The sequence below is a fragment of the Mauremys mutica genome, chromosome 13, assembly GCF_020497125.1.
Source record: "Mauremys mutica isolate MM-2020 ecotype Southern chromosome 13, ASM2049712v1, whole genome shotgun sequence".
Lineage (NCBI taxonomy): Eukaryota > Metazoa > Chordata > Testudines > Geoemydidae > Mauremys > Mauremys mutica.
In genome coordinates this window covers 40,142,468-40,157,353 of record NC_059084.1, presented here as the reverse complement: position 1 = coordinate 40,157,353, position 14,886 = coordinate 40,142,468, and the positions used below count along the sequence as shown (strand labels likewise).

The following is a 14,886-nucleotide window of genomic DNA, read 5'->3' as shown; positions in this document are numbered from 1 at the left end:
TCCTTCCTCCATGAAAGCAATGGCAGACAATCATTTTGCGCTATTTTTCCCCTGCATTGCCCTGCAGACGCCATAGCATGGTAACCATGGAGCCTGCTTAGCCTTTTTTCACTGTCACCGTATGTGTACTGGATGCTGCTGACAGACGCGGTACTGCAGTGTTACACAGCAACATTCACTTGCCTTTGCAAGTTAGCAGAGACAGTAACCAGTCATATTGTACAATCTGCTACTTTGGAATTTGTCAATGACAGTTACCAGTCATACTGTACCATCTGCTGCTGTCATGGGTGCTCCTGGCCGGCCTCGGTGAGATTGGCCGGGGGCCAATGGATAAAAATGGGAATGATTTCCCAGGTCATTCCCTTCTTTATGTTTTGTCTAAAGGTAGAGTCAGTCCTGCCTAGAATATAGGGCAAGCCTACTAAAGAACCAGAGAGGACAGCCATTCTGGATCAGAGCCCCAGACATCCCACAGAAATGATGAGCTGCATGCCATTCTAGGGAGTGCCCCTGCAACAACCGCAACCCATTGCTTCTCTCCTCCCCCACCCCTACTGGGCTACCGTGGCAGTTATCCCCACATTTGTATGATGAAGCAATAAAGAGTGCATGAATAAGAAACACTGACTTTATTGAGATAAAACGGGGGGGTGGGAGAGAAGGCAGGCTCCAGCTGCTATGATATTCCAGGCAGGACTGAATCTCTATTAGACATTAAAGGGGGAAGGAGGGATGAGTGCAGCCTCCAGCTGCTATGATATTCCAGGCAGGACTTAATCTCCAGGAGACAACGCTTAAAGAAGGGAATGACCGGGAGCACTCACGGGATGATGACAACAGCTATCAGGCCTATTGCACCGTCTGCCATCGGGGAGGGGAGGGGAGGGAATGCTGCTGTTCAGCGCTGTGGCACCGCGTCTACCAGCAGCATCCAGTAGACATAAGGTGACATTGAAAAAAGGCGAGAAACGATTTTTTTCTCTTTTCTTTCATGGGGGGGAGATTGATGACATATACCCTGAACCACCCACGACGATGTTTTTGACCCTTCAGACATTTGGAGCTCAGCCAAGAATGCAAATGCTTTTCGGAGACTGCGGGGACTGTGGGATAGCTGGAGTCCTCAGTACCCCCTCCCTCCCTCCGTGAGCGTCCATTTGATTCATTGGCTTTCCGTTACGCTTGTCACGCAGCACTGTGCTGAGTCCCTGTTGTGGCCTCTCTCTATCATAGCCTTGGAGATATTTTAAAATGCTTTGGCATTTTATCTATTGGAATGGAATTCTGATAGAACAGATTCATCTCCCCATACTGAGATCAGATTCAGTATCTCCCGTACGGTCCATGCTGGAGCTCTTTTTGGAGTCTGGGACTGCATGGTCACCCGTGTTGATCGGTGCTCCACGCTGGGCAAACAGGAAATTAAATTCAAAAGTTCACGGGGCTTTTCCTGTCTATCTGGCCAGTGCATCTGAGTTCAGATTGCTATCCAGAGCGGTCACAATAGTGCACTATTGGATAGCGCCCGAAGGCCAATACCGTTGAATTGCAGCCACATTAACTCTAATACGAAATGGCAATACCGATTTCAGCGCTACTCCCCTCATCGGGGAGGATTACAGATACCGGTATTAAGAATCCTTTATATCTATATAAAGGGCTTCGTTGTGTGGACAGGTGAAGGGTTAATACAGTTTAACGCTGCTAAATTCGATATAAACTCGTAGTGTAGACCAGGCCTCATTTTACTTCTGAGGAGTTACTCCAGATTTTATGAATTCATAAACAGATTGCACCCTATGTTCTCAGGGAGACAATTTTGTCATCAGTTGATTATATACAAGAATTAGAGGGGTAGCCGTGTTAGTCTGGATCTGTAAAAGCAGCAAAGAGTCCTGTGTCACCTTAAAGACTAAGGCCTGGTCTACACTACGCGTTTAAATCGAATTTAGCCATGTTAAACCAATTTAACCCTGCAACCGTCCACACAATGAGGCCCTTTATATCAATATAAAGGGCTCTTTAAATTGATTTCTGTACTCCTCCCTGACGAGAGGAGTAGTGATGAAATCGGTATTGCCATGTCGGATTAGGGTTAGTGTGGCCGCAAATCGATGCTATTGGCCTCCAGGCGGTATCCCACAGTGCACCACTGTGACCGCTCTGGAAAGCAATGTGAATTCGGATGCACTAGCCAGCTAGACAGGAAAAGCCCCGCGAACTTTTGAATTTCATTTCCTGTTTGCCCAGAGTGGAGCTCTGATCAGCACGGATGGCGATGCAGTCTCAAATCCAAAAAGAGCTCCAGCATGGACTGTACGGGAGATTCTGGATCTGATCGCTGTATGGGGAGACAAATCTGTTCTATCAGAGCTCTGTTGCAGAAGACGAAATGACAAAGCATTTTAAAAAATCTCCAGGCTATGATAGACAGAGGCCACAGCAGGGACTCAGCACAGTGCTGCGTGAGAAGCGTAACAGAAAGCCCAAAGAATCAAATGGATGCTCATGGAGGGAGGGAGGGAGGGGGTACTGAGGACTCCAGCTATCTCACAGTCCCCGCAGGCTCCAAATGCCTGAAGGGTCAAATACATTTTCCCGGGTGTTTCAGGGTGTATGTCATCAATTTACACCCTTCCCCCTGAAGGAAAAGGGAAAAAAATTGTTTCTTGCCTTTTTTCAATGTCACCCTATGTCTACTGCATGCTGCTGGTAGATGGGGTGCTTCAGCACTAAACTGCAGCATCTTCTCCCCGGTGGCACATGGTACATTACAAAAGGACTGATAGCTTTCCTCGTCATCATCCTGTGAGTGCTCCTGGCTGGCCTCAGTGAGGTCGGCCGGGGGCGCCTAGGTAAAAATAGGAATGACTCCTGGTCATTCCCAGCAGATGGTACAGAACGGCTGGTAACTGTCCTCATCATAGCAACTGGGGGCTGAGCTCCATCAGCCCCCACTCCTTTCATGTCTAAAGAAAAGTTTCTGTACTGCCTAGACTATTATAGCAGCGGGGGCTGGGCTCCTCTCCCCCCCCCTTTAACGTCCTGCCTGGACTATCATAGCAGAAGAAGCTTTCTCCCCCTCATTTTATCTCACTAAAAAGTCAGTGTTTCTTATTCCTGCATTCTTTATTATTTCATCACACAAATGGGGGGACACTGCCATGGTAGCCCAGGAGGGTTGGGGGAGGAGGGAAGCAACAGGTGGGGTTGTTGCAGGTGCACCCCCTAGAATGGCATGCAGCTCATCATTTCTGCAGGATCTCTGGGGCTCTGACATGGAGCGGCTGTGCTCTCTAGTACACTTGCCCCATATTCTAGGCAGGACTGACTCTATTTTTAGACAAAACATAGGAAGGGAATGACCCAGGGAGTCATTCCCATTTTTGCCTATGCGCCCCCAGCCAACCTCAGCAAGGCCAGCCAGGAGCACCCATGATAGCAGTAGACATTACAGAACAACTGATAACCATCATCCCATTGCCAATTTACAATGGCATGGCAGACAGTGCAATACAACTGCTAACTGTCTCTGCTATCTTGCAAAGACAAATGAATGCTGCTGTGTAGCACTGCAGTACCGTGTCTGTCAGCAGCATCCAGTACACATACGGTGACAGTGACAAAAGGCAAAACCGGCTCAATGATTGCCATGCTATGGCGTCTGCCAGGGCAATCCAGGGAAAAAGGGCGCGAAATGATTGTCTGCCATTGCTTTCTTGGAGAAAGGATTGAGTGACAACATTTACCCAGAATCACCTGCGACACTGTTTTTGCATTGGGATCTCAACCCAGAATTCCAATGGGCAGCGGAGACTGCGGGAACTATGCGATAGCTACAGGATAGCTACCCACAGTGCAACGCTCTGGAAATTGACGCTAGACTCGGTACATGGACGCACACCGCCGAATTAATGTGCTTAGTGTAGCCGCGTGCACTCGACTTTATACAATCTGTTTTAGAAAACCGGTTTATGTAAAAACAGAACAATCCCATAGTGTAGACATACCTTAACAGACGTATTGGAGCATGAGCTTTCGTGGGTGAATACCCACTTCGTCGGATGCATGTCATGTCACCCACGAAAACTCATGCTCCAATACATCTGCTAGTCTATAAGGTGCCATGGGACTCTTTGCTGCTTTCATATATCCAAGAAGAAGCTCAGAATGAAATCTCAATCAAGGTACAATGATGGACATTTTAATTTATGGTGAATAACCTCCATACAAACAGTTTCTTTAATGCAGCTTTGGTCTCCTTGTTCCTCATGCTGTAAATGATTGGATTCATCACTGGAGGCATCAAGGAATAGAGAACACCCATCATGAGATCCATACCTGATGCTGAGCTGGAGGTGGGTTTCAAGTAGGCAAAGAAGCTCGTGGAAAGAAACAAAGAGACCACAGTGAGGTGAGGCAGGCAGGTGGAGAAGGCTTTACCCCGGCCCTGCTCAGAGGGGATTCTCAGCACAGTTTTGAAGATCTGAACATAAGACACAATTATAAAAACAAAGCAGTTTAAACTTAAAAACACACTAAAGGCCAGAAGCCCAGCTTCACTGAGGTACGAGTCAGAGCAGGTGAGCTTGAGTAGCTGAGGGATTTCACAGAAGAACTGGTTGATGACATTGGAGCAGAAGGGTAACCTGAAGGTGTTCCCAGTGTGCAGGGCGGAGTAGACAATACCAGTAATCCAGGCACTGGCTGCCATTTGGACACAAGCTCTCCTGTTCATCACTCTCTCATAGTGCAGTGGTTGGCAGATGGCAACGTGTCGGTCGTATGCCATGATGGTGAGTAAGGCAAGATCAGCTGCAGTGAAGAGGAAAAAGAGAAAGAGTTGAGTGACACATCCAGGATAAGAAATCACCCTGGTGTTCATAAGGGAGTTGGCCATGGATTTGGGGATGGTAACGGAGATGGAGCCGAGGTCTAGGATCGACAGATTCACCAGGAAGAAGTACATGGGGGTGTGAAGATGGTGGTTGAGGGCTACAGCTGTGATGATGAGAAGATTCCCCATCAGGCCTGCCAGGTAAATCACTAGAAACACCACAAAGTGCAAAATCTGCAGCTCCTGAACATCAGAGAATCCCAGGAGAAGGAAGTCGGTCAGGGTAGTTCGGTTGGACATTTTCTTTCTCAGTTCACTTTGTGATGGCTGTGGAGAGAAGGACAAAGATAATGGTGGGGATTGCAGTGACAGAGGGAATGGCTCTGCTTCCATGCAGCAATATCTCATGATGTGAGTGTGAACAATGCCCTGCGTTCATCACTGCTATTAACTAGTGGTTATCACACATGTGCAAATTGGCATGGATCCCTTAAAGTCAATGGAGGTGCATCAGTTTGCACCATTTAAAGATCTGATCCAGGATGTGGCTGAATAAAATGCCGTGTGGAGGATGGAGCAAAGTACTATTGCAGTGCAACATTGTAGCCAAGCTGGATCCTCTTTTGCTACGAACAGCGGGCTCTAAGCTTGGGCATGAAACTAAAATGCTAAAATGACAACACTGCCTGATATCCACTTTCCAGGGAAATATGACATAGACTCACTCAGTATCCTGCATGAGAGCTCGTCTGTAGTGATTCCACTGCAACACCACATAGATGGCCTGCTGCCTGCTTATGTATTGATTTATGACACAAGATCCCACTTCCATCTCTGTGTAGCAATGGGCTAATAGCATCACTCAGCTGCCTCTCTGCTGTGTCATTTACATCTGTCACTTTATCTCTGTGCGGATCAGTGACCACCAGGAGACTTGGGTTCTATTCTTGGCTCTGCCACTGACCTGCTGTGTGGCCTTGGGCCAGTCACTTCCCCTCCCTGTGCCTCTGTTTCCCCTCCATCTCATTCTCTGCCCTGTCTGCTAGGACTGTGAGCTCTGTATGGGATGGGCTGTATCTTGTTATGTGTATGTTGGGTGCCACCATTCACAGCATTTTTGTTTAGCCAGCAGCAGTGTGGGATAGAGGATGCAGCACTAGAGCAGGAGATCTAGGTTCTAATATCATTCACCTCCTCTATGTCCTTGGCTGGGATAAGAGAGACAAGCTTTGGTGGGAGGGCTTCAATTCTCTGTTCTCCATCTAAGGCACTAGTATGCTTAATAAATATACTGTGGGCTACCAACTTTGCTGCTTACTCAGTTTTGCCATTCAACAAGTGCCCATTTGAAACAGAAATATACACCATTGCAATAGAGTGACTGGCTTCAAATTTTACTAATAATGTTAATATTCTCAACCTGGTTGAAATCAAAGTTTCCAATCTGGAATATTCAGACAGTTTCTGTTTAAATTATTTCAAAGGAAAACTAGGGTTTGAAGATGGTTGTTGTAGTAAGATGAGGCCCTGAAACATAAACACTTATCAGAGGCCCAGTATGAGGCCTAAGGCCTGAACTAAAGTAATGGTCAAGACTTTGCTAACGTAAAGCAAAGTTAAACTGTGAGCCAGAGGCAGGCCCTGCTCACAGAAGCTGGCAAGGAAAAGGTTGATGCTGCAAAATGAGACATACCTAAAAGGCACTGGACACCAGCTATCAGAACATTCGCATACTTGTACATGCCACACAAATAACAAGGAACAGGCTGACCCATCCCAATGCAGGGCCAAAGGGGTAACATGATGGATAGAGTTGTTTTCTTCGAACCAATATGTACAAAGTGAGAGGCGGCACTATACTACGTAGAGGGGTTGCACCTCGATACATCAGGAGTTATGGGTAACTTGTTTGTACCTCTGCATAAGAGTGCACCTCTGAGTGGATGTCTTTGTCCAGCCTAGGGGGCAGTGGAAAGTCCCGCCACTGACGCAGCTGAGTCCATTGTCAGGGAGCACATATGTACTGGCTAGCAGCATCTTAGCAGCACCTTTGACTTCTATGCTAGGGAAATCTGGAGACTGTGTTTCTCTTCAACAATAAACCTGGCCAACGTGCCTTCCTACCTTACTAGAGTCTGTGGTCATTGGGGGTTATCTCAGGGTCTGCTCTGTCAGCTATCTGCATAGAGCTGGGACAGCACACAGAGGGAACACACACAGACGATTGATATCAACATTGAACAGAGCAGACCACCACACCGGTAGCATCTGACAACAGTTGTCAAGTGCTATGTCTGAGATGATGAGAAGGAAGGACAAAGACAACAGTCTGGGTTACAGTGACAGAGAGTATGGCCCTGATTTCCCTTAGTAATATCTCATGGTAGGAGTAACAAAGGTGCACATCACTCATCAGTGCCATTGACTAGGAGAGGTGAATTAACACATGAGAGGAAATTGTCATGGCCTCCTTAATATCCATGGATCAGTTTACAAAGTCTGAAGATCTGGCTTGATAAAATACAGTATGAAGGATGGAGCAAAGCACATCCAACCCCAATGATCTGGCCAAGATATTTCCTTTATTGGGGAAATATGCAAACTTGGACGTGGAGGTAACATACTAAAAAGCAAATGCTGCCTGATTTCCAGTTTCTGAGGAAATATGACATGGACTCAGAAAGCATCTCCAATGACAGCTCAGCTGTAAGGACTCACTGCCACACCACATAGACGGCCTCCTGCCTGTTACCAAATCTGATTTGTGACACCAGATCCCAGCTGCATTTCCATCTCTGTGTGATGAGGGGCTAATAGCATCGCTCAGCTACATCTGTGTTGTGTAATTTCCCTCTGTGACTCTATATCTTTATGGTTCAGTGGCCATCAGGAGACTTGGTTTCTATTCTTGGTTCTGCCATTGACCTGCTGTGTGACCTTGGGCCAGGCACTTCCCCTCCTCGTATCTCTATTTCCCCTCCCTCCCTCTATCTCTCCCTTTCTCTGTCCTGTCCACTTCATTTGTAAACTCTCCAGGACACAGGCTGTGTCTTACTATGTGTGTGTGCTCTCCGCCTGCTAAGAGTATTTCTGGTTAGCGGGCATCAGTGTGGGACAGAGGATACGGTGCTAGAACAGATCTGGGGTCTAGCCACATTGCCCTCTTCTATGTCATTGAGCAGAGACAGGCTTTGGCTGGGGGCTTCAACTCTCTGTGCCTCAGTTTAAAGGTGCCTGCATGTATAAAACATACTCTGAGGATACTAACCAGGGCTGGCTCCAGACACCTGAATAGCAAGCAGGTGTATGGGGCGGCCAATGAAGAGAGGGGTGGCACGTGCAGCCATTGGGCAACAATTTGGCAGCGAGGCCATCACTCCCTCTCAGAGTGAAGGACCTGCCACTGAATTGCTGCTGCTTTTATTTTTTCTGCTTGGGGCAGCAAAAATGCTAGAGCCGGCCCTGATACTAACATGGCTGCTTACTCAGTTTTACCATCCTACATGAATCTCTTTGAAACAGCAATAAACATAATTGAAATAGAGGGTGTTATTGGACAATATCAATGCTGGCTTAGTTATAAATTTCTAACCTGAGAAATCCAGATATTTTCTGTTTAAATTATTTCTAAGGAAAACTGGGTTTAAATTGAAAAAAAGTTTTATAATAGGTCTGTGCTATCCTTAAAAACAACAACAACAATTTATTTTCAAAACTCTCCATGAAAATTTTTCAGTATTTTTACCAGCAATTATTTGGTTCTCAATTCACAAAATCAGAAAATGGTTTGCTTTCTATAACGTCAATGAAAATTGAAAATTTTTATGCTGGAAAAAGTGAGCACCTCTAGATGTTTGATTGAATGATAGTAAAGGTTTTAGAGAGTTTCAATTGTAACTCATAGTTCTAGTATTACATTGCTCTAGTATATTAGCTCCCACACATATTTAAGTGAAATAGCAGACTTACAGTGTTGGTCTTTGTGGAATGTTTCCCAGCCACTGGCAGGATTCTTTAGTCCTTCTCTATCTGTACACCTGTCAATAATGCCTCATCACTGTGTTATCCAGCTGCTGTCTCCCAGTTCCTTTGCAATATCCCTTGAGTTGCTGGGTCTCTCTGCAGTTCCTAGCGTACAGGGACCTACTCCACAGATGGATGCTCCCCTCTTTGGGCAGGCTTGGCTGAAAGGTGAAGGATTAAATGGGATTGGGGACTGAAAGCCCCTCCCAGCTCTGAAACTGATCCAGGCTTGTGCAAAATTCAAACACAGTCAGGATGTACCTTGCCTGGAGCTAAATAGCGGAATCTGGTCTCCGTGGCTGTGAGCCAAGGTCTGATCTCACCTCAGGAACAATTCACCTTGACAACCATCTCACATGATGGCAGCATCCCTGCAAGGACCCTTGGTTAAAAACAAGGCAGGGCTGAGTCCCATGTGGTACAAAGAGATTTCAGAATAGAATATACATTGGTAGTACAGACATGTGACCTACAGCAGCTCAGAGCCCAGTGGCACCAGAACCCCAGGCGTCCTGGAATAGCCTGTTCCTTCATTAATGCCACATAAACAGCCCTGGAGAAACAGAGATTTTTTTTTCTCATGAATTTCATCAGCAGCTCTTGGGATGCAGCTACCAGAGGAACCCACAGCTCAGGCTGCTCTGGCTGTTTGATGTTAGTCACTAAGAGGTACTCAGAGGCAAACACTAAAAGCTCTGTGAAATGTCCTAAAATGGTGTAAATTGACACAGTTCTATTGAATTCCAGGTAGTTAGGTCTCTTTACACCAAGTGGAGATGAGGCCCTTTATTTTCAATGGAGGTATTTCATTTTACATTAGCTGGGGATCTGGCCCTAAAATGGCCATGCAGCTATATCAGTTTTCACCAGCTGGGAATCAGGCCTCATTAACTGGAGCTACTGCTGATTTACACCAAACGGATATCTGTTCCCTTAAACAATTTCAAATCCATTTTATTTGTCTCTGTATCTGAACTGAATGAAAGACAAAAGTTTCTATCCAGTTGGCATGTTCTCAGCTCTTTGCCCCATGGGATTAATTGCCGGAGTGTAACTTTTAATGGCTAAGGAGCAATTCATTCCCACTGGGGACAGAACTTTGGAGGAATTCAGTGTTGCAGAGATTTTCTGTATCTGAATTTCAACTTCTATATGGATGGATGGCCCTTTCTTTCTTTCTTTCTTTCTTTCTTTCTTTCTTTCTTTCTCAGGAATTATATGTTTTCTTTCTACACACAACACTAAAGTGACAGGCTCATTGGACTGCAGATGAATTGGTTCATGACATCCTAAAACATGATTAGTTCACACTTGTTGTAGGCATGTCAGAGAGACTGAACAAATTTGAACGGTTAGCTCCCCAGTTTGTGTAAGTCACTTATAGCTTCATTGAAGTCAATGAGGTCAGACCCACTCACCCCCACACACCTTATGTAAATCTGCCATTATACTGTTGGAGTAAACGAGGCCAGGTACCCAGATGGTGTAAACTGGAATGTTGCTATTGAGCTGTTCCATTTGATGTGACCTGAGTATCTGTGCTGGTGGAGAGGCACATGGCAATATATGTGAAAGAAAGCACAGAGTCAAATGAAGTAAAAATCTTAAATGAACCAAAATGTACCATAGAATCTCTATGGATAGTAATTCCATGCTTGAATTATAAAAAACATAGCATTGCAGATATACTACCGACCACCTGACTACGATGGTGTAGTGACTATGAAATACTCAGGGAGATTAGAGAGGTTATAAAAAGAAAAAAAAACCCTCAATAATAATGGGAGATGTGACGGAGAGACTGCCGAGACTCATTAAGCCCTCGAATCACTACCTCTTCCTGCTTCTCCATGATGGCACCAATGATACTGCAAGAATGAACTTGAGTGGATCACTGCAGACTACGTGGCTCTGAGAAGAAGGATAAAGGAGTCTGAGGCACAAGTCATGTTCTCGTCCATCCTCCCTAGTCAGGGAAAAGGCCTGGCTAGAGACCGTCGAATCGTGGAAGTCAATGAATGGCAACACAGGTGGTGTCGGAGAGAAGTCTTTGGATTCTTTGACCATGGGATGGTGTTCCAAGAAGGAGGAGTGCTAGGCAGAGATGGGCTCCACCTAACAAAGAGAGAGAAGAGCATCTTCGCAAGCAGGCTGGCTAACCTAGTGAGGAGAGCTTTAAATAAGGGTCACCAGGGAAAGGAGACCAAAGCCCTGAGGTAAGTGGGGAAATGGGATACCGGGAGGAAACACAAGCAGGAGAGTGCAAGAGGGGAGGACTCCTGCCTCAGACTGAGAATGTGGGACAATCAGCGAGTTATCTTAAGTGCCTATACACAAATGCAAGAAGCCTGGGAAACAAGCAGGGATAACTGGAAGTCCTGGCACAGTCAAGGAACTATGATGTGAGTGGAATAACAGAGACTTGGTGGGATAACTCACATGACTGGAGTACTGTCATGGATGGATATAAACTGTTCAGGAAGGACAGGCAGGGCAGTAAAGGTGGGGGAGTTGTATTGTATGTGAGAGAGCAGTATGACTGCTCAGAGCTCCGATATGAAACTGCAGAAAAACCTGAGAGTCTCTGGATTAAGTTTAGAAGTGTGAGCAACAAGGGTGATGTCATGGTGGGAGTCTGCTATAGACAACCAGACCAGGGGGATGAGGTGGACGAGGCTTTCTTCCAGCAACTAATAGAAGTTCTTAGATCACAGGGCCTGGTTTTCATGGGAGACTTTAATAATCCTGATATCTGCTGTGAGAGCAATACAGTAGTGCACAGACAATCCAGGAAGCTTTTGGAAATTGGAGAGGGCAATTTCCTGGTACAAGTGCTGGAGGAACCAACTAGGGGCAGAGCTCTTCTTGACCTGTTGCTCACAAACCAGGAAGAATTAGTAGGGGAAGCAAAAGTGGATGGGAACCTGGGAGGCAGTGACCATGAGATGGTCGAGTTCAGGATCCTGACACAAGGAAGAAAGGAGAGCAGTAGAATACGGACCCTGGACTTCAGAAAAGCAGACTTTGACTCCCTCAGGTAACTGATGGGCAGGATCCCCTGGGAGAATAACCTGAGGGGGAAAGGAGTCCAGGAGAGCTGGCTGTATTTTAAAGAATCCTTATTGAGGTTGCAGGAACAAACCATCCCAATGTGTAGAAAGAATAATAAATATGACAGGCAACCAGCTTGGCTTAACAATGAAATCCTTGCTGATCTTAAACACAAAAAAAGAAGCTTACAAGAAGTGGAAGTCTGGACAAAAAATATTGCTGAGGCATGCAGGAGTGAACTCAGGAAGGCCCAATCACACTTGGAGTTGCAGCTAGCAAGAGATGTTAAGAGTAACAAGAAGGGTTTCTTCAGTTATGTTAGCAACAAGAAGAATGTCAAGGAAAGTGTGAGCACCTTACTGAATGAGGGAGGCAACCTAGTGACAGAGAATGTGGGAAAAAACTTATGTACAAAATGCTTTTTTTGCTTCTGTCTTCACAAACAAGGTCAGCTCCCAGACTGCTGAACTAGGCAGCAGAGCATGAGGAGGAGGTGACCAGCCCTCTATCGAGAAAGAAGTGGTTCATGAATATTTAGAAAAGCTGGATGAGCACAAGTCAATGGGGCCAGATGCCCTGCATCCAAGGGTGCTAAAGTCGTTGGCGGATGTGATTGCAGAACCATTGGCCATAATGGCATTTTGGGCTGTATAAGTAGGGGCATTACCAGCAGATAGATGGACGTGATCATTCCCCTCTATTCAACATTGGTGAGGCATCATCTGGAATATGTGTCCAGTTTCGGGCCCCACACTACAAGGAGGATGTGGAAAATTTGGAAAGAGTCAATCAGAGAGCAACAAAATGATTAGGGGGCAGTGGGGTAGGTTTAGGTTGGATATTAGGAAATACTTTTTCACTAGGAGGGTGGTAAAGCACTGGAATTGATTACCTAGGGAGGTGGTGGAATCTCCTTCCTTAGAGATTTTTAAGGTTAGGCTTGACAAAGCCCTTTCTGAGATGATTTAGTTGGGAATTGGTCCTGCTTTGAGCAGGGGGTTGGACTAGATGACCTCCTGAGGTCCCTTCCAACCCTGATATTCTATGATTCTATGATTTCAACTATCCCCATATTGACTGGGTATATATCACCTCAGGACGGGATGCAGAGAGAATGTTTCTTGATATCTTAAATAGCTGCTCCTTGGAAGCTAGTCCTGGGACACACCAGAGGTGAGGCAATTCTTGATTTAATCCTAAATGGAGCACAAGTTCTGGTCCAAGATGTAAATATAGATGGACCGCTTGGCAATAATGACCATAATATAAATAAATTCAACATCCCTGTGGTGGGGAATACATCACTGTCAGCAGCCCACCACGGAAGCATTTAATTTCAGAAAGGGGAACTACACAAAAATAAGGAAGTTAGTTAAAAAGAAATTAAAAGGTACAGCACCAAAAGTGAAATCCCTTCAAGCTGCACGGAAACTTTTCAAAGATACCATAATGGAGGCTCCACCTAAATGTATACCCCAAATTTAGAAACATAGTAAAAGAACCAAGAAAGTGCCACCCTGGATGAAGAAGAAAGTAAAAGAATCAATAAGAGGCAAAAAGACATTCTTTAAAAAGTATACGTTAATTTCTAATGAGGAAAATAGAAAGGAGCATAAACTGTGGCAAATGAAATTTAAAAATATAATTAGGAAAGCCAAAAAATAATTAAAAAAGCCCAGCTAGCTAAAGAAACTAAAAGTAATACCAATTTTTTAAAAGTACATCAGAAGCAGGAAGCCTGCTAAACAATCAGTGGGGCCACTGGATTATGGAGATTCTAAAGGTGCACTCCTGGATGATAAGCCATTGCGGAGAGACTGAATGAATACTTTGCATCAATCTTCATGGCTGAGGATGTGATGGAGACTCCCAAACCTGAGCCATTATTTTAAGATGATGTATTTGAGAAACTGGCCCAGATTGAGGTGTCATTAGAGGAGGTTTTGGAATACATTGATATTCTAAACAGTAATAAATCACCAGACAGTATTCACTCAAGAGTTCTGAAGGAACTCAAATGTGAAATTGCAGAACTACTAACTGTGGTATGTAAGCTATCATTTAAATCAGCTTCTGCGCCAGATTACTGGAGGATAGCAAATGTGACACCAATTTTTAAAAAAGGTTCCAGAGGTAATCCTGGCAATTACTGTCTGGTACGCCTGATTTCAGTACCGGGCAAAGTGGTTGAAACTATAGTTAAGAAGACAATTATCAGACACATAGATGAATGTGATTTGTTGAGGAAGAGTCAAAATGTTTTTTGTAAAGTGAAGTTATGCCTCACTAATCTACTAGAAATCTTTGAGAGGGTGAACAAGCAGGTGGACGAGGGGGATCCAGTGGATATAGTGTGTAAGCAGAGTCAGAATGAGCTCTACCCTGACATCTGGTGGTGAATTATGGCGAGTGTGGAAAAGAACTTAGGGGGCTGATCTTGTTTGCATAGGCACACCCACTCCACCTAGCATGAGTCCATGGCAGCCCAAAATGATCACATTGAAAACTGTGGGATCCCCAATTTCTCGGTAATTAGGGTAGGAAGAATAAAGTGTTGTTACCCTGATTATGTGAATGAGGGACTATGAACCTGTTTTATGACAGAGGGTCTCACCATCAACTAAGTAGCACTTGCTAGACAAGGGACATGGGTTCCAATTCCCATGTGAATTGAGAGAGGTTGGGGACAGGTGTGTGTACCTGATGGTATGGGTCCCCTTTGAGGGCCTGACATATCGATTGCACCACTTTCTCTCTCCACTGTTGAATAGAAGAGCTAATTTTGATTCTATTAAGACTCTAGCTAGAGGGTGCTGAGTGAATTCACTTTGGGTGACTGGTGCACCAGCTGAAATCACTAAGCACTTCAGCCACTAAAAGAGCTAAAATTACTGAGCTGAGATCACTGAGTGCTGTGTTAACTAGTGGGGGAGCCTGAAGATATATTGCTAAGCGGCTGGCTGAGCTGTTTG

The 14,886-nt window shown here is 45.2% G+C and overlaps 1 protein-coding gene across 1 annotated transcript; it reads right to left on the bottom strand.

Annotated features, from left to right (window-relative positions):
• Positions 1–4,207: 4,207 nt before the first annotated feature.
• On the bottom strand, positions 4,208–8,988 carry LOC123348813 (olfactory receptor 14A16-like). The gene is made up of 2 exons (XM_044986456.1): positions 8,810–8,988; positions 4,208–5,167 (listed from the first exon to the last, which is right to left on the bottom strand). The coding sequence occupies exon 2, from the start codon at positions 5,138–5,140 to the stop codon at positions 4,208–4,210; it is 933 nt and encodes a 310-aa protein (XP_044842391.1). The 5' UTR covers positions 5,141–5,167; positions 8,810–8,988.
• Positions 8,989–14,886: the final 5,898 nt, after the last annotated feature.